At 38.5% G+C, this 27570-nt stretch overlaps 1 protein-coding gene across 1 annotated transcript; it reads right to left on the reverse strand.

Annotated features, from left to right (window-relative positions):
- Positions 1–16739: 16739 nt before the first annotated feature.
- Positions 16740–21045, reverse strand: sstr2a (somatostatin receptor 2a). The gene is made up of 2 exons (XM_026914513.3): positions 20700–21045; positions 16740–19477 (listed from the first exon to the last, which is right to left on the reverse strand). Exon 2 carries the CDS (start codon positions 19460–19462, stop codon positions 18284–18286), a length of 1179 nt encoding a protein of 392 aa, XP_026770314.1. The 5' UTR covers positions 19463–19477; positions 20700–21045; the 3' UTR covers positions 16740–18283.
- Positions 21046–27570: the final 6525 nt, after the last annotated feature.

Consider the following 27570-nt stretch of genomic DNA (forward strand, 5'->3'; position numbering starts at 1 on the left):
TAAACTACTGATGCATGAGATAACATCCAATACTTTCCAATTAAAGCACAATTAGATTACTTCAAACAGAAGCACTGATTTTCATCTCATCAATAAGTGCTACTCTTTGGGGCAGTCTCATCTGTGTATCTGACTTTACTAAGTTGTGTGAGAAGTACATCTCTGAATGTTGCCCTAATTGTAGCACATTTACTGCAGTTTTAATGTAAGTGCTAACAAGTTGGGGCAACTTTCATTGAATTAGGACACCAAAAACGTGAAGTGTGAATATATAATCACGCTCATTGTTGAGATTCTAACATAATTGTTTTATTTTAGAAAGATTTATTCAAATTATTCCACTGAATTCAGTGAATTTCATGCAGAAAGTTGTAAAACTAATACAGAAATACCTTGTAATTGCAACAGGTAACTCATCATTTGGTTGTGTACCTACACTTAATCTAGAGTGCTAAGTGGCCATCAATGTGTGAATCACTCGGTTCTTTCACATGGACTGATCAACCATCATCAGCTCTGTTGTCACATTGGATTTTGTGGGTTGGACTGTGAACCATCTCATTTTCTGATCGGATTCTGGGCATTTAAATGAACCACACGTGAATCAGGTCCCTCAGAAGGAAAAAGAGATCGACTGGTAAATTCTCGCTGCAGACTTTCTAGAATAGCTGGCATGTAATGATTTTCGTGGTAAATATGGCAGGAGAAGATGCAAAGAAGAAGACGACCTATCTGTCTTTTTATCACAATTGATACCCTAACAGTGGCTCTGGCCTTCCTGAATCATTTGGTAAGTGCTATTTGTTGGGTTGGTTTTGGGTGATTCCAGCAACTCAAGATACTTTTTACATCTTATGAAACTAATCTGAATGGGGGAACATCCAATACATTCAAAAGAAAGCACAATTAGATTACTTCAAATAGCAGCACTGATTTACGCTATATTCATAAGTGCTTCTCTTTGGGGCAGTCTCATCTGTGTATTTGACTTTACTGTCTTCTGTGACTACTGCATTTAAAACGTATTTCGATGTGGGTTGGGCTGTGAACCATCTAAGGTCTGGACAGATACTGGAACAACATGTTGCATTGGTAAATTCTCAGTCAAAAGGTTCTACAGTAGCAGATATGTAACGAATGTATACTTTAATCGGGAATTAGTGCAGCTGAAGTTTCAGTGAAGACGACAATCAGCATTATCGTCACAGTTGATACCCTAACAATGGCTCTGACCTGTCTGAATCATTTGGTAAGTGCTATTTGTTGGGGTAGTTTTCAGTGATTTGATCAACTGAATGAAGAAAAACTTTTATCCAGGTTTTATTAAACTACTGATGCATGAGATAACATCCAATACTTTCCAATTAAAGCACAATTAGATTACTTCAAACAGAAGCACTGATTTTCATCTCATCAATAAGTGCTACTCTTTGGGGCAGTCTCATCTGTGTATCTGACTTTACTAAGTTGTGTGAGAAGTACATCTCTGAATGTTGCCCTAATTGTAGCACATTTACTGCAGTTTTAATGTAAGTGCTAACAAGTTGGGGCAACTTTCATTGAATTAGGACACCAAAAACGTGAAGTGTGAATATATAATCACGCTCATTGTTGAGATTCTAACATAATTGTTTTATTTTAGAAAGATTTATTCAAATTATTCCACTGAATTCAGTGAATTTCATGCAGAAAGTTGTAAAACTAATACAGAAATACCTTGTAATTGCAACAGGTAACTCATCATTTGGTTGTGTACCTACACTTAATCTAGAGTGCTAAGTGGCCATCAATGTGTGAATCACTTGGTTCTTTCACATGGACTGATCAACCATCATCAGCTCTGTTGTCACATTGGATTTTGTGGGTTGGACTGTGAACCATCTCATTTTCTGATCGGATTCTGGGCATTTAAATGAACCACACGTGAATCAGGTCCCTCAGAAGGAAAAAGAGATCGACTGGTAAATTCTCGCTGCAGACTTTCTAGAATAGCTGGCATGTAATGATTTTCGTGGTAAATATGGCAGGAGAAGATGCAAAGAAGAAGACGACCTATCTGTCTTTTTATCACAATTGATACCCTAACAGTGGCTCTGGCCTTCCTGAATCATTTGGTAAGTGCTATTTGTTGGGTTGGTTTTGGGTGATTCCAGCAACTCAAGATACTTTTTACATCTTATGAAACTAATCTGAATGGGGGAACATCCAATACATTCAAAAGAAAGCACAATTAGATTACTTCAAATAGCAGCACTGATTTACGCTATATTCATAAGTGCTTCTCTTTGGGGCAGTCTCATCTGTGTATTTGACTTTACTGTCTTCTGTGACTACTGCATTTAAAACGTATTTCGATGTGGGTTGGGCTGTGAACCATCTAAGGTCTGGACAGATACTGGAACAACATGTTGCATTGGTAAATTCTCAGTCAAAAGGTTCTACAGTAGCAGATATGTAACGAATGTATACTTTAATCGGGAATTAGTGCAGCTGAAGTTTCAGTGAAGACGGCAATCAGCATTATCGTCACAGTTGATACCCTAACAATGGCTCTGACCTGTCTGAATCATTTGGTAAGTGCTATTTGTTGGGGTAGTTTTCAGTGATTTGATCAACTGAATGAAGAAAAACTTTTATCCAGGTTTTATTAAACTACTGATACATGAGATAACATGCAATACTTTCCAATTAAAGCACAATTAGATTACTTCAAACAGAAGCACTGATTTTCATATCATTAATAAGTGCTACTCTTTGGGGCAGTCTCATCTGTGTATCTGACTTTACTAAGTTGTGTGAGAAGTACATCTCTGAATGTTACCCTAACTGTAGCACATTTACTGCAGTTTTAATGTAAGTGCTAACAAGTTGGGGCAACTTTCATTGAATTAGGACACCAAAAACGTGAAGTGTGAATATATAATCACGCTCATTGTTGAGATTCTAACATAATTGTTTTATTTTAGAAAGATTTATTCAAATTATTCCACTGAATTCAGTGAATTTCATGCAGAAACTTGTAAAACTAATACAGAAATACCTTGTAATTGCAACAGTTAACTCATCATTTGGTTGTGTACCTACACTTAATCTAGAGTGCTAAGTGGCCATCAATGTGTGAATCACTTGGTTCTTTCACATGGACTGATCAACCATCATCAGCTCTGTTGTCACATTGGATTTTGTGGGTTGGACTGTGAACCATCTCATTTTCTGATCGGATTCTGGGCATTTAAATGAACCACACGTGAATCAGGTCCCTCAGAAGGAAAAAGAGATCGACTGGTAAATTCTCGCTGCAGACTTTCTAGAATAGCTGGCATGTAATGATTTTCGTGGTAAATATGGCAGGAGAAGATGCAAAGAAGAAGACGACCTATCTGTCTTTTTATCACAATTGATACCCTAACAGTGGCTCTGGCCTTCCTGAATCATTTGGTAAGTGCTATTTGTTGGGGTGGTTTTGGGTGATTCCAGCACCTGAAGATACTTTTTACATCTTATGAAACTAATCTGAATGGGGGAACATCCAATACATTCAAAAGAAAGCACAATTAGATCACTTCAAATAGCAGCACTGATTTACGCTATATTCATAAGTGCTTCTCTTTGGGGCAGTCTCATCCGTGTATTTGACTTTACTGTCTTCTGTGACTACTGCATTTAAAACGTATTTCGATGTGGGTTGGGCTGTGAACCATCTAAGGTCTGGACAGATACTGGAACAACATGTTGCATTGGTAAATTCTCAGTCAAAAGGTTCTACAGTAGCAGATATGTAACGAATGTATACTTTAATCGGGAATTAGTGCAGCTGAAGTTTCAGTGAAGACGACAATCAGCATTATCGTCACAGTTGATACCCTAACAATGGCTCTGACCTGTCTGAATCATTTGGTAAGTGCTATTTGTTGGGGTAGTTTTCAGTGATTTGATCAACTGAATGAAGAAAAACTTTTATCCAGGTTTTATTAAACTACTGATGCATGAGATAACATCCAATACTTTCCAATTAAAGCACAATTAGATTACTTCAAACAGAAGCACTGATTTTCATCTCATCAATAAGTGCTACTCTTTGGGGCAGTCTCATCTGTGTATCTGACTTTACTAAGTTGTGTGAGAAGTACATCTCTGAATGTTACCCTAATTGTAGCACATTTACTGCAGTTTTAATGTAAGTGCTAACAAGTTGGGGCAACTTTCATTGAATTAGGACACCAAAAACGTGAAGTGTGACTATATAATCACGCTCATTGTTGAGATTCTAACATAATTGTTTTATTTTAGAAAGATTTATTCAAATTATTCCACTGAATTCAGTGAATTTCATGCAGAAAGTTGTAAAACTAATACAGAAATACCTTGTAATTGCAACAGGTAACTCATCATTTGGTTGTGTACCTACACTTAATCTAGAGTGCTAAGTGGCCATCAATGTGTGAATCACTTGGTTCTTTCACATGGACTGATCAACCATCATCAGCTCTGTTGTCACATTGGATTTTGTGGGTTGGACTGTGAACCATCTCATTTTCTGATCGGATTCTGGGCATTTAAATGAACCACACGTGAATCAGGTCCCTCAGAAGGAAAAAGAGATCGACTGGTAAATTCTCGCTGCAGACTTTCTAGAATAGCTGGCATGTAATGATTTTCGTGGTAAATATGGCAGGAGAAGATGCAAAGAAGAAGACGACCTATCTGTCTTTTTATCACAATTGATACCCTAACAGTGGCTCTGGCCTTCCTGAATCATTTGGTAAGTGCTATTTGTTGGGTTGGTTTTGGGTGATTCCAGCAACTCAAGATACTTTTTACATCTTATGAAACTAATCTGAATGGGGGAACATCCAATACATTCAAAAGAAAGCACAATTAGATCACTTCAAATAGCAGCACTGATTTACGCTATATTCATAAGTGCTTCTCTTTGGGGCAGTCTCATCTGTGTATTTGACTTTACTGTCTTCTGTGACTACTGCATTTAAAACGTATTTTGATGTCGGTTGGGCTGTGAACCATCTAAGGTCTGGACAGATACTGGAACAACATGTTGCATTGGTAAATTCTCAGTCAAAAGGTTCTACAGTAGCAGATATGTAACGAATGTATACTTTAATCGGGAATTAGTGCAGCTGAAGTTTCAGTGAAGACGACAATCAGCATTATCGTCACAGTTGATACCCTAACAATGGCTCTGACCTGTCTTAATCATTTGGTAAGTGCTATTTGTTGGGGTAGTTTTCAGTGATTTGATCAACTGAAGGAAGGAAAACTTTTATCCAGGTTTTATTAAACTACTGATACATGAGATAACATCCAATACTTTCCGATTAAAGCACAATTAGATTACTTCAACCAGAAGCACTGATTTTCATATCATTAATAAGTGCTACTCTTTGGGGCAGTCTCATCTGTGTATCTGACTTTACTAAGTTGTGTGAGAAGTACATCTCTGAATGTTACCCTAATTGTAGCACATTTACTGCAGTTTTAATGTAAGTGCTAACAAGTTGGGGCAACTTTCAGTGAATTTGGACACCAAAAACGTGAAGTGTGACTATATAATCACGCTCATTGTTGAGATTCTAACATAATTGTTTTATTTTAGAAAGATTTATTCAAATTATTCCACTGAATTCAGTGAATTTCATGCAGAAAGTTGTAAAACTAATACAGAAATACCTTGTAATTGCAACAGTTAACTCATCATTTGGTTGTGTACCTACACTTAATCTAGAGTGCTAAGTGGCCATCAATGTGTGAATCACTTGGTTCTTTCACATGGACTGATCAACCATCATCAGCTCTGTTGTCACATTGGATTTTGTGGGTTGGACTGTGAACCATCTCATTTTCTGATCGGATTCTGGGCATTTAAATGAACCACACGTGAATCAGGTCCCTCAGAAGGAAAAAGAGATCGACTGGTAAATTCTCGCTGCAGACTTTGTAGAATAGCAGGCATGTAATGATTATATATTTTCGTGGTAAATATGGCAGGAGAAGATGCAAAGAAGAAGACGACCTATCTGTCTTTTTATCACAATTGATACCCTAACAGTGGCTCTGGCCTTCCTGAATCATTTGGTAAGTGCTATTTGTTGGGGTGGTTTTGGGTCATTCCAGCACCTGAAGATACTTTTTACATCTTATGAAACTAATCTGAATGGGGGAACATCCAATACATTCAAAAGAAAGCACAATTAGATCACTTCAAATAGCAGCACTGATTTACGCTATATTCATAAGTGCTTCTCTTTGGGGCAGTCTCATCTGTGTATTTGACTTTACTGTCTTCTGTGACTACTGCATTTAAAACGTATTTCGATGTGGGTTGGGCTGTGAACCATCTAAGGTCTGGACAGATACTGGAACAACATGTTGCATTGGTAAATTCTCAGTCAAAAGGTTCTACAGTAGCAGATATGTAACGAATGTATACTTTAATCGGGAATTAGTGCAGCTGAAGTTTCAGTGAAGACGGCAATCAGCATTATCGTCACAGTTGATACCCTAACAATGGCTCTGACCTGTCTGAATCATTTGGTAAGTGCTATTTGTTGGGGTAGTTTTCAGTGATTTGATCAACTGAATGAAGAAAAACTTTTATCCAGGTTTTATTAAACTACTGATACATGAGATAACATCCAATACTTTCCAATTAAAGCACAATTAGATTACTTCAAACAGAAGCACTGATTTTCATATCATTAATAAGTGCTACTCTTTGGGGCAGTCTCATCTGTGTATCTGACTTTACTAAGTTGTGTGAGAAGTACATCTCTGAATGTTACCCTAATTGTAGCACATTTACTGCAGTTTTAATGTAAGTGCTAACAAGTTGGGGCAACTTTCAGTGAATTTGGACACCAAAAACGTGAAGTGTGACTATATAATCACGCTCATTGTTGAGATTCTAACATAATTGTTTTATTTTAGAAAGATTTATTCAAATTATTCCACTGAATTCAGTGAATTTCATGCAGAAAGTTGTAAAACTAATACAGAAATACCTTGTAATTGCAACAGTTAACTCATCATTTGGTTGTGTACCTACACTTAATCTAGAGTGCTAAGTGGCCATCAATGTGTGAATCACTTGGTTCTTTCACATGGACTGATCAACCATCATCAGCTCTGTTGTCACATTGGATTTTGTGGGTTGGACTGTGAACCATCTCATTTTCTGATCGGATTCTGGGCATTTAAATGAACCACACGTGAATCAGGTCCCTCAGAAGGAAAAAGAGATCGACTGGTAAATTCTCGCTGCAGACTTTGTAGAATAGCAGGCATGTAATGATTATATATTTTCGTGGTAAATATGGCAGGAGAAGATGCAAAGAAGAAGACGACCTATCTGTCTTTTTATCACAATTGATACCCTAACAGTGGCTCTGGCCTTCCTGAATCATTTGGTAAGTGCTATTTGTTGGGGTGGTTTTGGGTCATTCCAGCACCTGAAGATACTTTTTACATCTTATGAAACTAATCTGAATGGGGGAACATCCAATACATTCAAAAGAAAGCACAATTAGATCACTTCAAATAGCAGCACTGATTTACGCTATATTCATAAGTGCTTCTCTTTGGGGCAGTCTCATCTGTGTATTTGACTTTACTGTCTTCTGTGACTACTGCATTTAAAACGTATTTCGATGTGGGTTGGGCTGTGAACCATCTAAGGTCTGGACAGATACTGGAACAACATGTTGCATTGGTAAATTCTCAGTCAAAAGGTTCTACAGTAGCAGATATGTAACGAATGTATACTTTAATCGGGAATTAGTGCAGCTGAAGTTTCAGTGAAGACGGCAATCAGCATTATCGTCACAGTTGATACCCTAACAATGGCTCTGACCTGTCTGAATCATTTGGTAAGTGCTATTTGTTGGGGTAGTTTTCAGTGATTTGATCAACTGAATGAAGAAAAACTTTTATCCAGGTTTTATTAAACTACTGATACATGAGATAACATCCAATACTTTCCAATTAAAGCACAATTAGATTACTTCAAACAGAAGCACTGATTTTCATATCATTAATAAGTGCTACTCTTTGGGGCAGTCTCATCTGTGTATCTGACTTTACTAAGTTGTGTGAGAAGTACATCTCTGAATGTTACCCTAATTGTAGCACATTTACTGCAGTTTTAATGTAAGTGCTAACAAGTTGGGGCAACTTTCAGTGAATTTGGACACCAAAAACGTGAAGTGTGAATATATAATCACGCTCATTGTTGAGATTCTAACATAATTGTTTTATTTTAGAAAGATTTATTCAAATTATTCCACTGAATTCTGTGAAATTCATGCAGAAACTTGTAAAACTAATACAGAAATACCTTGTAATTGCAACAGTTAACTCATCATTTGGTTGTGTACCTACACTTAATCTAGAGTGCTAAGTGGCCATCAATGTGTGAATCACTTGGTTCTTTCACATGGACTGATCAACCATCATCAGCTCTGTTGTCACATTGGATTTTGTGGGTTGGACTGTGAACCATCTCATTTTCTGATCAGATTCTGGGCATTTAAATGAACCACACGTGAATCAGGTCCCTCAGAACGAAAAAGAGATCGACTGGTAAATTCTCGCTGCAGACTTTCTAGAATAGCAGGCATGTAATGATTATATTTTCATGGTAAATATGGCAGGAGAAGATGCAAAGAAGAAGACGACCTATCTGTCTTTTTATCACAATTGATACCATAACAGTGGCTCTGGCCTTCCTGAATCATTTGGTAAGTGCTATTTGTCTGGGTGGTTTTGGGTGATTCCAGCAACTCAAGATACTTTTTACATCTTATGAAACTAATCTGAATGGGGGAACATCCAATACATTCAAAAGAAAGCACAATTAGATCACTTCAAATAGCAGCACTGATTTACGCTATATTCATAAGTGCTTCTCTTTGGGGCAGTCTCATCTGTGTATTTGACTTTACTGTCTTCTGTGACTACTGCATTTAAAACTGATTTCGATGTAGGTTGGGCTGTGAACCATCTAAGGTCTGGTCAGATCCTGCACATTGAAACGAACAACGCCTGGGTTGCATGCCTTCCTTGTACTGTGAGAGATGGTGGGACCAGTCCAGCAGTGCTAGAGGATCGGAGGGAGCGTGGTGGCACTCCAGGTGTGATAAGTGCTTTGAGATAAGTGGGTGCTGGTCCGTTTTTGGCTTTGTAGGCGAGCATCAGTGTTTTAAATCTGATGCCGGCAGCTACAGGAAGCCAGTGGAGGGAGCGCAGCAATGGGGTAGTGTGGGAAAATTTAGGAAGGTTGAAAACCAATCGTGCAGCTGCATTCTGGATCAGTTGCAGAGGACGAATGGCGCTCAGAGGAAGACCTGCCAGGAGTGAGTTGCAGTAGTTCAGTCTTGAAATGACAAGGGACTGAACAAGCACCTGTGTGGCCTCTGAGGAAAGAAATGGACGAATTATTCTGATGTTATAAAGGAGAAATTGACATGAGCGTGTTAGATTAGCAATGTGAGAGGAGAAGGACAGTTGATTGTCAATGGTTACCCCAAGGGTGCGTGCAGTAACCGAAGGCGAAATCAGAGAATTGTCTAGGGAAATTGCAAGATCCTGAGATGGGGATGAATCACCTGGGATGAACAGCAGTTCAGTTTTGGTGGGATTAAGTTTCAGCTGGTGAGTTGTCATCCATGATGAGATGTCAGCCAGACAAGCTGATATCCGAGCAGAAACATGAGAGTCTGGGGGAGGGAAGGAGATGATGATTTGAGTGTCATCTGCATAGCATTGGTATGAAAACCCATGTGAGTATATGACCGCACCAAGAGATCGAGTATAGGGGGAGAACGTGAGAGGACCAAGTACTAAGCCTTGTGGAACACCAGTGGAGAGTCTGCGAGGAGCAGATGTGGATCCCCTCCATGTCACCTGATATGACCAATCTTCCAGGTAGGAAGCAAACCATTGCCATGCTGTACCACGAATTCCTAGGCTCATGAGGGTGGATAGGAGAGTCTTGTGGTTCACCGCGTTAAACGCTGCTGAAAGGTCAAGGAGGATGAGAACTGAAGACGGTTTGGCTGATCTAGCGGCATTTAGCTTCTCAGTGACAGCCAAAAGGGCAGTCTCTGTGGAGTGTGCCGATTTGAAGCCAGACTGATTGGGATCTTGGAGGTTGTTCTGTGAGAGATAACAAGACAGCTGATTATAGACCGTTCGTTCAAGGGTTTTAGAAAGAAAAGGGAGAAGTGATACTGGTCGGTAGTTGCTGATGTTAGAGGGATCTAGAGTGGGTTTCTTCAGGATGGGAATAACTCTTGCTCTTTTGAATGAAGTTGGTACATGACCAGATGTTATGGAGCCATTGATGATAGTGGTGATGAAGGGGAGGAGGTCTTGAGAGATGGTCTGGAGCATTGTGGAAGGGATTGGATCCAATGGGCAGGTGGTAGGATTGCAGGATAAGATGATTTGCAGGATCTCTTCTGTTGTTAGTTTAGAAAACTGTGTCAGCGAATGAGAAGTAGAGTAGAAGTGAATGTCTGACAGATTTTTCCAATCTTCTCATCATAAAAAGTGGCAAATTCTTCAGCAGTCAGAGAGGATGGAGCAGGAGGAGCCGGAGGGTGGAGCTTGCAAGGATCTTGTGCAGAGGATTCCAGCTTTTCTTTGTAGAAGGCAGTCTTAGCAGAAGTCACTTCAGATGAAATACATTCAAAAGAAAGCACAATTAGATCACTTCAAATAGCAGCACTGATTTATGCTATATTCATAAGTGCTTCTCTTTGGGGCAGTCTCATCTGTGTATTTGACTTTACTGTCTTCTGTGACTACTGCATTTAAAACTGATTTCGATGTGGGTTGGGCTGTGAACCATCTAAGGTCTGGTCAGATACTGCACATTTAAATGAACAACGCCTGATTCTGGTCGCTCAGGAGGAACAACATGTTGCATTGGTATATTCTCAGTCAAAAGGTTCTACAGTAGCAGATCTTGTATCTGGGCCTCCTGAAATTCGCAAGCAGACAGTCGGCTTTTACTCAAAGTTGTATAAAATCGAGCTCACATCTGTGCAAGAGGTAGAGGAAAGCTTTCTCCAAGAGCTATCCAAACTAGCCAAGGGGTCAGAAGAGCTTGATAAGGAACTCACCCTCAGTGGGCTAGATGCATATGGCTAGATGGTGGCAACCCGATACACATTTTAAAGTGTATAGGGTTATTAGACAGGGCTGCTCTCTGTCCGGCATGCTATGCCCTAGCCGTCGAACCTTTACTATACAAGTTAAGAAGTAAAATCACTGGTCTATCAATGCCAAACTGTAATACCCCTTACTGTGTGTCAGCATATTCAGATGATGCTGTGGTCTCTGGTGGACAGAAACATTGATGATATTATAATATAAATGATAACTGAATCATAACTGATATTATAAATTATTTTAAGTTAATTGGAACAAAATGGAGCCATTTTAGTTGGGGACTGGACAGATGGAGTCTTCCAGACAGCATATCACGGAAAACTGGAGGTTTTAAATATATGAGAGTGTACCTGGGGTACAGCAACCATGTGAAAAAGAACTGGGAAGGCACAATTGAGAAAATAAAAGGACATTTAAATAAATGGAAACAAATGGAGGAAGAACCTTGGTCATAAACAATCTAGCAGCATCAGCGCTATGGCACAAAATGGCTTGCATCGATTTACCTCCGAACCTACTAGCAGATCTACAGGCTATGCTAGTGGATTTTTTTGGGACAAGTTGCATTGTATACCACACAATTTTATCTCTACCCAAGGAGAAGAGTGGACATGGGCTTATTCAGTTGTCCATCAGTACTGTAATATTTCTTCTTGAGTTTTTGCAGAAACTCCTCACCGGCCCAGAGAACCTCTCATGAAGAGCAGTAACACATGGAATATTAAACATGGTGGTCTGGACAAGCCACCAACTGAATGGACACTAAGCAACTGAACCTAGCTAGAGTACCTGCTTTTTACCATGGACTTTGTGTGTATAGGGAAAGATGTGTGTTGCTTCGCTGGCTTCTTGAGGAATCCCTGATCTACGGCGCTCAGCTGGACGTAACGAGCAGAACCACCCCTGCACTGACAAGAACTCTGGTTTCCTCAAGGACTATGACACTGCGCCAGCTGGTGGAACTGACTTCACTCACTTGAAAAATGTAGCAGCACAGATAGGGGTGAAATCTGTTCATGTTGTTACACACCTCAGGGACTACTGCTCTGGGATGGTTAGCCCAGAGGAAGCTGGGCCCATTCCACACATAATCATCACACCAAATTTGGCAGAAGCATCTGGCCCCCTTCTAGGAGACAAGACAATACTGGCAATACACAAGCCTCAATATCCTTGCTAAGATCCTTGTAATCATGTGTAAATGTACTTAACAAGAAAAGTCTAAATACGAAGGTAGACACACCCTGGAGCAGTGTCCTTGGGCTAAACAACCATGTAAATCCAGAGTGGTGAGCACTGTACAAACCCCCATTAACCAGAAAAGCAGGTGACCTGCAGTGGAGAATATTGCATGGCATTGTCTCAGTAAATGCTTTTATCTGAATTTTAAATCCAGAGGTTATACATGAGTGTCCTTTTTGTTTGCAGAGGGAGACAGTGTTTCATTGCTTTTATAAACTGTTTTAGGTTATGTCCACTATTCAGAGTCTTAACATTTTTAAATCTTTTAATGCTATTTTTACCTCACAGGTTTTTATCCTTGGCTTTAAATACATGAGAAAATTTTATCCTGGGACAGGCAAAAATGGCCATATACTGTACAGCAGCAGGAAAACAACGTGACACAAAGTAAACAACATGATGTAACAAGGACCTTTCAGAGACTAGTGAAAGCAAGGACCTTTGTTGATTTTAACTTAAAGGTATGAAGGACCTAGAAGAATTCAAGCTAGCTTGGTGCTACAGGGAATCAGTGGGTTCTGTTTTAAATGATGAACTGGTTTTTGCACTGGAGTTTGCACTTCACAGATCAGGACCAACCAAGGAGATGTAATTCTAAAGCCTCTCTATGTACCTTCTTCACTGTTATCATGGTAGTTTAGCTAGAAATAGTGCTATAAGTGGATCCACACTTTTGTCGCTTCACATAAGATCCAAACAGCTGCCTACAATCTTTGTACGTCTTGTGTATGTCTGTCATTAAGCTTCATCCCACTCATTTAACTGTTTAATCAGCTATTTTCACATTTTTCTACATTTGTATGTACATATTTTACATTGCTATATATTAAGCAATATCACATGCAAGAGAGTAAATACCAGCATGCCTGTGATTTGATTGTTGGAAGTTGGCAGTGAGAATAGGTTGGATCTGGTCGCAGTTAATCCTAGCCATGTTGATATTCAGCACAACAGCACGATTGCGAATGCAATATTGCTTTTATACACCAGCTCTATAAACAAGAAATGAATATCAAGTAACTGACATTTCAGACACAATATGCCCAAATATTTTGTTTATTTTTGGTCCATCAGTAGTTCCCAAAGAAGCCACAGCTGAATAGAGCACTGTGTGCCATGCAACAATATATTACGACAAAGGAATTTTCGTGTGAACCCGTATGAATAGACATGAACCGGCAAGGTTGAGCGACCAAGACCAGGATCTAAAATTTATTTAAGCTGTCTTTATATTATGACAATCAAATACATTATGTTCATTATGTTTACTTTTAGGTGGCCTGCATCTGCCTTACACACTGGGATACACTGACAAAATCCTAGATAATTCTAGAAATAAAAATCTAAATTAAAATTATTATGTCAAGAATTAACCGACTTTGTTGGCTTAAGGTGTAATGTGGAAAAAAGAAAGAAAAAAGGTGTGATTACAAAACTATAATAATAATATGTTATTATTATTATTATTATTATTATTATTTAATCAGGTGAAGAACCAAGAGTACCCCAAATCAGGCAACAGAGGGAGCCATTTAGCCGCATTACCTTTAAAACAGACAACTGCTTCACTTGGCATGTTCTGTATCACAGATGTTTGCTTATCATCACAAGAAACAAATGGTTAAAAACTGTAAACAATTAAAAATAAAAATCTTAAAGTAAAACCAATGGTAGTTTAAAGGTTTGCACTGTATTTTCTAAACATGATTTTAAAAAATATATTAAAAATAATATTGGACAGCTCTCACTAATGTCAAACATAGTCTTTATCAGACGAGAGCTGAAGACTTAGAGGGTCACGGGACTATGATTTTGGTTATTGTTATAACTTTTCTGCTGATTTGCCTTTCGTTTTTGGATTGTGCTTTTGCAGGATATACCCACATTTTATTTTTACCTTTTGTGTGGTGATGAATGTGTCAAGGAAATATTATTTCTCACCAATCTTTTTCAACATTTTGATATACTGCGCAACAAAATATTGCAAATAATATTAGATAATATGAGAATTATGAGTGTGAATTTATTATTAAACTTTCAATGAACTTGTTGTTGTTTTTATTTAATGCCTCTATTTTCTTATGGCCTGTGTATTTGCCAGACAGTTATTATTATTATTATTATTATTATTATAGTTTTGTAATCACACTTTTTTTCTTTCTTTTTTCCACGTTACACCTTAAGCCAACAAAGTTGGTTAATTCTTGACAATTCTTTGAATAATTTTAATTTAGATTTTTATTTCTAGAATTATCTAGGATTTTGTCAGTGTATTAAATTTAAAGTGAAATGTGTTTTTCTAATTTCTTCCCTTGTCTTTTGGCAATTGTTTTTTTGTCATTGTACATCTGCTTCTGTGGATTTACTGAATGAGTGTAGGAGTTAGTCTTGAGTCTGTCACTGTAGCTGAATGTAACACATAAACTCATTATCATTATTGATATTTCATCTCAGACTGTGGTCTTAGGAAGCTTAGAAGAAGTCTTGGTCAAGCTTGTTTTTACTTTTCTTAAATTAGTAAAGCAATGATTTTTTTCTTCACAAAACCTGTAGGAGACATGGTTTTTCAAGGATGGTGTAGGAAGAACTCAAGTGGCCTACACAGAGCCCTGACCTCAACCCCACTGAACACCTTTGGAGGAATCAGAATGCAGACTGCACCCTAGGGCTTCTCCCCTGACATCAATCAGTCTCCAATGTGTCCAAAGAGTGGAGGTTATTATAACAGTAAATGTGGGGCTGGAATGGAATGTTCAACAAGCAAATATGGGTGTGATACTCAGGTGTCCACAGACATTTGGCCCTTTAGTGTATAAATGCATATAGTGTATGGTGTATGAATTCTAGGGAATGCAAGCAGGTGAACTATAGACACTAACGAGTGATTTAAAGGGAACTAAGGCGTAGGGCAACAGCTTATATTCTTAATTATCTCTGGCTAAATCAGCCTGTGGCCTGAACACCTTTATTCTACTTAAAAAAAAACCAATTTGTTCTATCCCACCACAAATGCACACGTTTTATGTTCCTCAGCTAGAGGAGGGTTTTGTTACATCTGTTTAGCAGCTCTAGATATCTACAGATTAAATATACAGCACATATACACACACAGTTCAGTGTAAAATTTGTAAGCCAGCTGTTCATTTCTTATTTTAATCTAAGCTTTTTTATTCTAACAGGGAAAACTGTTTACTTGCTTAAAAACACAAAATGTGACTAGGTAATAAATAATACTAAAAAAAGATTAGAATTTCTAGTGCTTTTTAAAGGACTGAACCCTACTCTGTGGTAAATATTTCCAAACATCATGAAGAATTTGCTATAACCCTTGGTTGCTTTTTGCTATCTGAATGATTCCACACAGCTTCATGTATAATTTTATATGATAAGCCGACCGTCAGACTTCTGTTTAAACAAGATTACAGTGCATTTGAAGTTGTCTGGTGCTGTAAGGTTTTACCAGAAGATACAGTGTGATGAGTGATCCAACCCATTACCTCAATATAATCTCACAGACTCATAATTTCACAAACATTTCTGGTTCTGGTTGTTATACTTTATACAAAAAAGACCATTTCTTCAATACTTCTATTTGACGGCATTGCCCTTGGTGCCAACTGACTCTGCCAGATGTTTGATTGGAAATCTTTAAGATGTAGATAATTTGGGGGGTGTTCCACTCCATTTTCTGGCCAAACTTATTCAGTTATTCAATTTCTTTTCTGTACAGAAGTTTATACATCATATTTTGAAATTTTTTTTAATTAGGCTATCCCATCAGGGCAGAAGATAAAAGAATGAATTTGTTCTTTCTCTTGAATTTTTTTCTCTTGAATCTTGAATGAATTTGTTATTTCTCTTCTCTACATCTTAAATACAGCATGTTTTTAAACCTCTTACAATTTAAATTACAATCTAAAACACCCATTTTCCTAAATTTGGCCAGTCAATTTAACAAATACATGGAATACCTGGAATACCTGGAATACCTCCAAGAACCAAATCTGTATTTCCCTGTTCACCTCACATGATCTGAAATGGGGCTTGAATGGGATGTTCAAGAAGCACATATCGGTGTGATGCTCAGATGTTCACATCTGTTTGGCCATATATATATATATATTTATATATATATACCCTCAATATATATTGGCCATATGTTTGTTTGATAAAAAGCTTTTATAACTTAATATAGTAAGTAAATTCCTCTTATTTTTTATTGTATTTATGTTATACAACTTTATTTTATGTCTATGTACAATTTACAGATAAACAAACACTGTCTAGGTTAACAGGCTTAAGATATTTGCACAATCACACATACAAAGTATATATATATATATATATATATATATATATATGCACATTATTTTACAGACATGTTAATGAATTATTGTTAAAGTTCTCTGACTGACCACAAGCACACCAGATATTTGTGAGCATTTTTCCCACTTTGAGTCTCTGCATCTTCTTCAGAATTCATGTATAATATTTTGAATACTGGAAAAGTCTTTAATGATGTATCTCATTTGATTGATTAGCCAGTATCATTGTCTAAAGGGGAAATTGCATGTCCAATGATCTTGAAGCATCTACCGTTACAGGCTCATTCATAACAATAATATTTCATCTATTTAATTTTTTGGATGTCATCAAGTTTTTTGTAAAATCAGGACTCCTTTAATGATGACATTTTCTCTCAAATATTGCAGTCAAAGACTGATAAAGTATACCCTCAATTTACTTTAGGCCACAGCCTATATTGTTCTCATTCCCTCTTTTCATTTCTTTTTCTATATCACTGATCTTTTTCTTTTTTTTAAATTGTCTCTAACTCAGCAAACCTTGACTAAATAAACAATATAGAAGCATCTAGACACCAATGACTGAGAGGTGTTTTTAAAGTATATAAATGTAATATGAATATAACAGAAAGTCACCACCATGTGGCTTCCATAAAATGATTTCCCATATAATATACAAACAAAAAATAGTTTGAAGCTAATAAAAAAGCTAATACTATTTTGCCTAAGGCTGTTTTGCTGTTGCAGTCATTAAATTTTAATGAGTTCTGTAATTTGCTTGTGCCCTTTGCCTAATGTTTGCTATAATGAGCTTAGATGAATAATAGATTATTCATTTTATTAATATGGTTTATTACATATTATTAAAATTACATGTGTAATTCTCAGGTCTGGATGGTATTTAGATTCTATTCAGATATTTATTTAATGATGGTATGTCTGAACAATATTATTCTTCATTTTACACTTCTATCCTTCTAATGTTCCTTCTAAAGTGAAGTATTAACATCATAACTGAGAGTTTTTGCAAGCCAACCTTGTGTTGATTGAGAGCTAATTTCTGTTTATCTTATGAGGACAATGACCTTTTCTTCAGCAATAGATATGAACAAACAGTAACAGTTATGGCGGTTGCGCGCAGAAACACAATGCAAACAAATGTGGCTATCTACAGTGGTTGAGTGGCATTCTCAATGTATCTTCATGATTGTGGCCTCTTTATCTGGAACATTCAGGTCTCCTCAAAGTATGTTCACAAATGTGTCCACAGAAGGGGTAGTAGGGGTCCTCATCAAACTGAATACCTTCCCCCTTCGTAGTCAATATTGTAAATGGACTTTGGACATAAAATGAACAGATTTAAACATGTTACTTATGGATTAACCATTCCTGTGCATTTTATTGGGTTTCCCAAATGTGGTCTAAATCAAGTAGAGTGAAATCTCTGATACTGAAATATAGTGTATCCTTTATAGCAGTTCTGGTTATCATTTACTTGTAAATCCAGATCTCCTGACCAATCCTAGATGCTTGTTTGCTGACCAATCCTAGATGCTTGTTTGCAGATCACCATTAAGCAAGGCAGCATTTTGAGTCTCTGTGATGATGTCATTGACCATCCGTGTCCTGTCCTGCCGGCTGTCACTACGTTCAATTTCATCCAGGCCGCCCACCCTCTTGAGGCAAAGAACATTCTGGAAGCTCTTCTTGAAGTTATCCGACAAGAATGCATAGAGAATGGGGTTGGCGCAGCTGTTGGCGTATCCCAGTACCACTACGAAATCAAAGGTGCTCTTCAGCACTGGTGTAGGGATGAGTGTGCTGGTCACAGATGCCACATTGAACATGTAGAACGGTAGCCAGCAGAGCACAAACACGATCACCACAATGGATACCATGCGTGTCACTTTGCGCTCAGAGCGCTTTCTCTTGCTGGAGCAAACCCTCACACCTGAGGACTTCACCTTGATCACGATGAGCAGGTAGCACAGGCAAATAACAATAAGCGGCAGAAAGAAGCCCAAGAGAAAGGTATAGAAGATGAAGGCAGTGTAGTAGGTATTTTGAGGATCTGGCCACAGCATAGTACATGTCCGTGCCTCATTCTTATTAGTGTTCAGGCCACTGAAGATCATAATGGGCAAATTAACCAGCAGTGACACCCCCCACATGGCAAGGCTGATAGTTTTGGCCACTCGTGGCTTGCGCCATTTAGTGGACTTGATTGGATGTACCACTGCAAGATACCGGTCAATGCTCATCACGGTCAGGAAGAAAATGCTGGTGAACTGGTTCAGAGAGTCCATGGTAAGGACAATACGGCAAATGGCAGCACCAAAAGGCCAGTGAAGCAATGCTAGCTGAATTGCAATAAAGGGCAAACTAAGCATGCACAGGACATCTGCAACAGCCAGGTTAAGAATATAGATGTTGGTGACAGTCTTCATTTTAGCATAGCGAAGGATCACATACATGACCAGTGCATTGCCACAGAGTCCAACAGCACACACCACAAAGTACACAAAGGTGATAACCACAGTGCTTGTCTGGTCAAAGGCATTGGGAGGATAATCATCTGGGCTAAAGGCAGACTCATTGCCTGGGAAGAAGCTGTCATAAAGAAGAGGCTCAAGAAAGGAAAGGTTAGGGGGAGCAGGGAGTAATGTCCATGACTCCATTTTTACCATTTCAGAAGAGCTTTTTTGGTTTATAATATAGGAGTCCATACCATCACGTCAAACCTGTATGCAGGTGTAGAGAAAAAAAAAATTAGTGAATCATAAAAACAATTTTTTGTAATAAAACTAACTGCCATTAGTTAACATTTAACAGGTGGGAATGATTGAGCACAGAATCTCTATGTAGCCAAACTGAAGAAATGTGCTGAATCCTATGGAGGAAAATGATCAGTCTTGGTTTGGTTGTTAGGCACTTTTTATAGCCTAATACCAAGAGCAATGTTTTAGAGAAACTTTATGTTTTATTTTGGACCATTCATCAAAGGGACTTGTAATGTACCTCAATCCAAAACTAGGATTAATCACTATTCAAAAAACATGTCCTAAATGATTAAATAATCATGGCAGCTACAGAGCACATTTGCGAGTGTATTTCTTCTAGGGTAACTTGATACTTTGGACATGTAGGACTTTACCCAGAGTGTCTGATCTCTTCAGCAGTGTGGCAGCCTGCCTACAGTGCTGTTTCAAATGTTGGTTTAATTGATCTGCATTGAGCAAACCAGTTAGAGTGCCCTGGGATATGCTTTTATGTGATTGTTTGGCAAAAAAAAAAAAAATGCTGAGGCAGAATAAAGTTTCACAACCACCTTGCAGATGTTGACACTTTGTATTTAGTTGTATACTATCACATGTTACAACTCAAATGTTAAATCACAAACTTATCACAAGAGTATAGATGACTGAAGTGATAAACTACGGTATATCATTACAGTGTAAAATAGCAGTGCTCATATTGACTCATAGCTGAGTCAGACTCTCCCTCATGTTTGCTCATGCACGTTTGAGGAGGAATAAATAACAGTTTCATTTTTTTTAAAAATGACAAAAAAGGACAGACTGTGTATGCATTTTCTAATCATTTTGTATTGAATCAATTGGCATCATTACACCAATCACTTCCACTGCAGGTGAACTATACTAACACTGTCATGAAGCCTGTTCATGCTCTCACGCAGTTAAGCCTGTTCCCTTCCTGCTGTTATTAGGTGAATTTTATTTACTGCTGAATAACTGGTTTGTATCAGTTCTACACCTTTTTCTAGATTGCTCTGTAAATATATCTTATTAATCATATGATATGAGTCTCAGATGTTAAGCAATTAATAAAATGAACCTTTTCCATGCTGTGTAAAGTAATTAAATAATTCTGTTCTCATTTCTAAGTCTGAGCTGCATTTAAAAATCTAAATTAAGGAGTCTGAATTGATTTTTTTTTTTTTACCTTTGACGCAGTAGATCATTTAATTCCTCATTCGTCATGGACAAATTCACAAAACATCACTTCGTCCATTCACTTGTCCGTGGGTTTCCAGAGTCCTTCACTTTACTGATGATCAGTCACTGTTAAACTTATCAAACTGTTGATGGAGAAACCAGTTCCCAATGTTTTGGTTAATGGCAACCTCACTGTCCCGCTCTGCTTTAGGAAAGACTGATCAAATAAAATTCCTGGGCTGCTTCTGGATATCAGCACTCACACACACCACCTTGCGCAGCGTGCAAACACACGCACACACACACGCACGCGCACACACACACACACACGCACACAGCACCTCGCGCTCGCTTGAGTGACGACGCGAAAGAGCAGCGAGTGGAGCGCGACTGTTCGCCTGAGCGCGCGCTGCAGCTCTGTGTTCCGCGTGCAGATGGAGCTGCAGTACTTCAGACCCTCTACACACACTGCTGTGAGACTGCTGCGGGTTAATAAAGGCTAAAAAATGCATTAATCTGCGCTAATTTCAGGTGCCTAAATAGATATTATCTCCTGTTGCTGTGAGGTCTTGTTACAACAATAAGGACAAACAACAGGGGTCAAATCAGTTAATCACAAATGCAGCCTCAGCACGAGAAACCTTGAATTTTGGATTAAAATAAACGAGAGTGGGAAGATGAAATCACGAGGTCAAGGCACGATTTGCCAACACAAGCCTGGCTTTGGCACACTATGTACAGGCTTTGCATGCACTGTGTGTAGGTACAGTAGAAAACACGCGTAGGAATATAAGTAAAAGTTGCTGTTGCTCTGGAAACCTGAAACATAAACAGAAGATTAACTGCTTAATCTGCGTTTGGAGTTTATTTACAACCTTCTGTACCATGAGGTTGAGGAAGCTGCAGTTTGTGAGCAGGTGGAGAAGACTGAGCTCCACATCTTTGCAAGCGTGTTACTTCCCAGGGCCCTCTGCTCCATCCTCACTGTCTGTGTTTCCACTCCTTATGCTTCTGCTTGCACAAGTCTCTCTGTTCTTCCCACTGTTGTTTCTTCAGAAGCCTTTCTCTACTTTACAGTCACTCATTTCCCTGGTGACTTCCTGCAGTTTCTTCAGCCCTAAAATCACTGACTGTATCAGAGGATATGACGATTCCTTCTGAGAGCAGCTGCAAAAGATTTTTAGAATAAATTTTTTATACTATCTGATACAACATCTAATTAAATATTCATGTCAGACTCTAGCTAGCTCTACTTTATTTTCAGGTATATTTTTGATTATCGCTGGCAAAGAGAGAGGCATCTGAAGAAGCAACCCCGGGAAGAAGAGAGACTAAGCAGAAGCATAAGAAATGGAAAGACAGACACTGAGGATGGAGTAGAGCACCCTGGTAAGCAACATGCATGCAAAAATGTGGAGCTCTGTCTTTTCCATCTGCTCATAAACTGCAGCTTCATCAACCTGAACTGAAGGATGTAAATAAACTCCAAAAGCAGATCAAGTAGTTAATGGTCATCCGGGGACACTGCTGCCTTTTACCTAGTGTTCCTGGGATAGACTCCAAATCCACCATAATGAAGCTGTTATTAAAAATTATGAAATAAATGAAATGAAATGAAATAAAATCCATACCAATTTCATGAAGTCTTAAGTAAAGAGGACCTGGTCTTCCCAGTCTCTAATTTCCTAAATATTCTCTAGAATCTACCTGAGCCTAAATGCAACTGAAGAATGATTGGACCACAACTGCCATAAGCTCATGGTCCATCTTCCTGACTGCTGTCTGTGAAAAGTCAGACTCTGATTCTCTCTAATATAGTGTAGTATATTACTATAGTATACTCTCTAGTATACTCTCCAATTCTCACTGCCAACCTCAAATGTGCTCCTGCTGCTTATTCTTGGTTCCTCCCAATGTTTCTTGCTTCTTGGCTTCATCCTAGGAAGACTATCCTTGCCACTGTCACCCTTGGCTTACTCACTGGCATGCTGCTTTGACACATCTATATTGTACAAAGCACTATGTAAAATTTTATTCTGTTTCATGTTCTATTGTGATCAAATGACAGACCTGATATTATTTTCTTAAATGTTAGTTTGACATATTTTTTACATATACATTTTTATTAGAGTTTGGTATTTGAAGGCTGAACTGAATATGGCATATAGTGTTTTCAGTATTGCATTATATGCAGACAACATGCGCTCATGTGCTACGTGTGAATTTTGGCGGAATCATTCACTTGTGATACAAGCACCAAATTTCGCACAGGGACTCATCAAGGGTTAGTTGAAAAATAATGTTAGCCACTTGAAAATCAGCCTGTAATGGTAATTATATGAGTGAATGTCATGCACTACCAGGGCACACTGGTGATATCACTGCTGTGAAACTCAGCATGGAGTTCAGTGTCAGCTTCTGTAAAGTAATACAGTTAAGTGTCCCAAATGAGATCTAATTAGCCCCTATGTCAGTTAGATATCTGCACCTGAATTGACAGGATGTGCCAGCGTGGGAGAGCCAAGCCATGGATGATGGGGTTTTCATCATCTGGCTGGTGTACAGATCGTACAGGACTTGAATGACACTGGATGAACGATCAGGCTAGATGTAGGGCAATTTAATGCATGAACCTAGTTGTATTCCATACAAGAATGTGCTTACAATTAAGGTGGTAAAAGGATAAACCCCCGGCCTTTATTTGTTTATTACCATATATTCTTGAATATGGCTGACATTGGAGAATCTTCGTCCAAGGGGCAAACAGATTGGAGCAAGTGCTGTCTTTTTCAACTGAACAAAAAGGAAGATCTTAAATGTCCACCAATTTCATGTAATATAGAACAGGATGGCTACAGTATGATTGCAAAAAATGTCTCTCAGCTCAAAGCAATGAATGCTTTACCAGTCATGTTTGATCCTGTCCAAATTAGACAAAGGTGACGGTATTGAAGCAACTTTGAGGAGGTGCAAGGCAAAATATCATCAAGGCTGTAAGCTCACGTTTAACAATTCAAAGCTGGAACTGAAACAAGTGGAGAATGACAAACAAAAGTGCTGAGAACTAGGTCATGCTTTCTTTTAGAGAAACAGGGACCTGTTTATTCGCTTAGACAATCCATGACAATGCAACTGAATGATAGACTGAATGAGTGTGCTCAAAACCTGGGTGATGGAAGACTGTTAGTGAAGCTCAGTGAAGGAGATGTTTGGCCCTGGAATTAAAGTATCATCCTGCTTGTCTGGTGGATTTGTACAACAGAGAGAGGGCTCATTTCAGTAAACAAGCTCAGGAAAATGAAAATGAAACACCGCATGACCACAGTATCAAAACTATAGCATTTTCTGATCTATGACAGGTCCAGTACTGCTGTAGGAGTGAACAAGACGTGACTGGACTTGTTTACAAGAAAACAATGGCCATATAACTCTATTCCACCAACTCAAGATGCCCTCCTTCAACATGCAAAATGTGCTGCCCTCCAGTCAGGCAGCTGTATGTAGGCCACAGTACCTGAATTCTTGTGACTCGTGGTGGATAAAGCATGGTGAGGGATGGAAGGTTTGCTGGATGACTCTCCAACCTTTTGCAAAGTGTTGCCACCAGCTGACGAAATGCGGATGTATGATCGAATGCCATAGAAGATGCAAATGCTATCGGTTTGGTCTGAGCTACATTGCACTTTGAAGCTGTATGTGCAAGTCCTAAGGTTAAAAAATACACACTGATTCATCCAGATGCTTACCATAAAAACTGAATCATCAAGTAAAATATTAGGCAACAGAGACATAAAATGTTTTAAACTTTCCAAAAATTATACATAAATCCATCCTACAAACCTAGATGTTGAGGAAATAGAATCTCCATGTTTCAGAACATAGGAATTGACCCCTCAAATATTAATTTTGGACAGTTTGTTTTGATTATATAAGGATAATTGCATCCAGTGCCATAATTTGGTGGCCATCTTGAAAAATAGTGGCCATATTGGATTTTTGTTTGGCTAACGTTAATTTCTTAATAAGCAGCCTAAAGGTGAATCAACATGCAAAATTTCATGCTTATATCACCATCTGAACAATTTTGCACTTAGCTGCCCCACTATCACAACTGCAAATGCATTGCTATGCATATTATGCAAAGCATAATTAATACAGTGCAATCTGCTGTCTTCATGCCTGTGCTCATCTCCACCAACTGGATTGTAGTTTGGGCTGACTAATCAGATGACCAAAATGTTTCTACATAAAATAATTTAATTTCTTCTTAATAGATTATTCACACCTGCAATGACAAGAATGTAAATTGTATTTAAAAGAAATCTGGATGTATGTCTAGATCAGTAATGAGTAAGGTAGAGGCAACAGCGATGAGGAAAATCTCAAATCCAGACTCAAAAGTGAAGCCATCCTCTTCTGGTTGGTGAGATAGTCAGACGCTTGTTGAATTCCTACAAAAAAACAGTACTCACATGAGCCTTCGCCTTTAACTGGAATCAATCAGTCAACCAGGGTGAGACAGGCACTCAGAATTTATAGAATTAAAGGGCAAGTGATGCCTGATAGAGCTTAAATAACCTTGATTGAAGGTAAGCTGTAGTAAAACAAATAAACATGCAGTGTTGGTCTAAAGCTGGAATACGCCGGATGAAAGACATGTTTGAAACCAGCATTCTTTATGCTTTAGACTGTTAAAATCATTTAATAATAATAATAATAATAATAATAATAATAATTATTATTATTATTATTATTATTATTATTATTATTCATTAATTCGTTTATTCAAATCAATTTTACTTTACAGCACTTTTAACAATGGACATTGTGATAAAGCAGCTTTACAGAAATCCAGGAAGAAACGTTGAGAAGAACTAGACTCAAAAGGGAATCCATCCTCTTTTGGGTGACACTGGAGAGTGTGATTATAGTATACAGTTGCAGAAGAGTAATGATTTTTAAAGTCAAACAGGACTAAATCTGTTGAAAGGATATTCTGCATTGAAAACTCAGTGGAGTTGAACTTTTAGCAGATGTCTGCAAACATATGTTTCTTGTGGAAAGTTACCATTTAAAACATGTTGCAGCTCATGTGTTACCAGCAATCCAAATATTATTGTGGCAGAGGTTGAGTGTTAGCTGCAACTGGAGGAGCAGTAGGTTGCAGCATCTCCTTTACAGTGGTTTTGATTTGGTGTTCATGGCGAAGATCAAGGTTTGCTTGGTGGTGCATTTGGTGAAGGCTGGCAATGGTTTTGAGTTGGGTTTTCCCCAACTGCCACCACTTCAACCGCTGTCCATGGAGCCAAATCCTCCATAGACAAATCTGGAAGCCTTCATGGAGCTTTTTGAGCACATGGCATGGGGATGGCCTGCAGACAAACCTAGAAACCTAGAGGAACATTGGATGACCCCATTAACAATGCTTCTGGTCCCTGAAACTCATGGAGGTCGGGTCAGCTGCCTGTTCATCTTCATGCAGCAGCTTAAAGACGAAAGGATGAAGCAGGATGCCAAAGGAAACCTCAGTCTGGTGGTGCTGGAGTATTTAATTGCTGGAGTATTTCATTGCAGAGCTTCAAGCTGGAACAACAGAGTGGGTCCAATGCTGCCGACCGGCTTCCCTAGACAAAGCCATCCAGCTAGCAGAGGATCGGCTGGCGGCGTCCACTGGGACAGGCAGCTATTCTTTTTCTCTCCCAACCCCAGGGGCCTCCCTCTGCTCCGTCTCTGTTCACTAGGACAAGGGCAAACCCTGGGCAGGTTTGGTGGCACTGCAGGGAATCTGGATCCCTGATGTGCCACAGGCCTCCCCTGATTGAGCTGGAATGTTCCACATACTAGTATCCAACGGAGTACATATCAGGCCTAGGTGGACTTGGGTTGTGACCAGAACACGATCCAGCAAAGCCTGATACCATGTGGGGCATTAGGACATGCACAGTTGTTGAAGATGAGGTGTGTGCATGAGCACCCATTCACACCTAACTAAATGCAGTCTAACTAAATGCTTCTGCAACACCCTGGCCACAGAAGGCTGTGACATCATCAGGATTCAAACATGCACTCTCTGGATGACAGGGCAAATGCTTTTCTGTTGCAAAACTTGCCAGCCCATGAAGCTAGTTTTTATGTATATGTTTCTGTACCAGGCAAGTGATGGTTGATACAGTAAACCCAGCCAACAATTGCCTCTGTCAGTTTATGCATTTTATGTATTTTAATTCCATTTGTGTAATGAGATCATTTGATTAAGTGTTGGTCACTTCAAAATACAAACAAGTTGTTTATTCAAAGCAAGTTTGATTTAGTAAAGGACACTTCACTTTATAACATTATAACACTGATAATATAACACACTTATCAAAGATCATCTTTGTAAAACTGGAGCAATGATTAATGTCCCCATGATACGATTTGATTTTATCTCATCATATTAGGATATTTCTATTAGGTGACTTCTAATTTTCAGTATGCTAAAACAATTAGCAAGCTAATGTTATGTAAACAATAGGGATGTTACATGCTTCAAAAGCTCAAACAAAAGCTCAAAAATGACCAATGAGATAAAATCAAATCGTATCATGGGGACATTAATCATTGCTCCAGTTTTACAAAGATGATCTTTGATAAGTGTGTTATATTATCAGTGTTATAATGTTATAAAGTGAAGTGTCCTTTACTAAATCAAAGGTGATTATTACACTATTACAGGTGATTTGCTCCTGAAGAAGAAGCCTTTTATTTGTAACATATTCACAATAACACAGTGAAATTTTGGAGTCAGAGAGCAGGGTCAGCCATGCTATGCAACCCTGAAACAGAAGGGTTAAGGGCCTCGCTCAAGGGCCCCAACAGTGGCAGCTTGGCAGTGCTGG

The sequence above is a fragment of the Pangasianodon hypophthalmus genome, chromosome 12, assembly GCF_027358585.1.
Source record: "Pangasianodon hypophthalmus isolate fPanHyp1 chromosome 12, fPanHyp1.pri, whole genome shotgun sequence".
NCBI lineage: Eukaryota > Metazoa > Chordata > Actinopteri > Siluriformes > Pangasiidae > Pangasianodon > Pangasianodon hypophthalmus.

Coding starts and splice junctions, on each gene's coding strand:
- sstr2a (XM_026914513.3), bottom strand. CDS start 19,462: ATGGACTCCTATATTATAAACCAAAAAAGCTCTTCTGAAATGGTAAAA.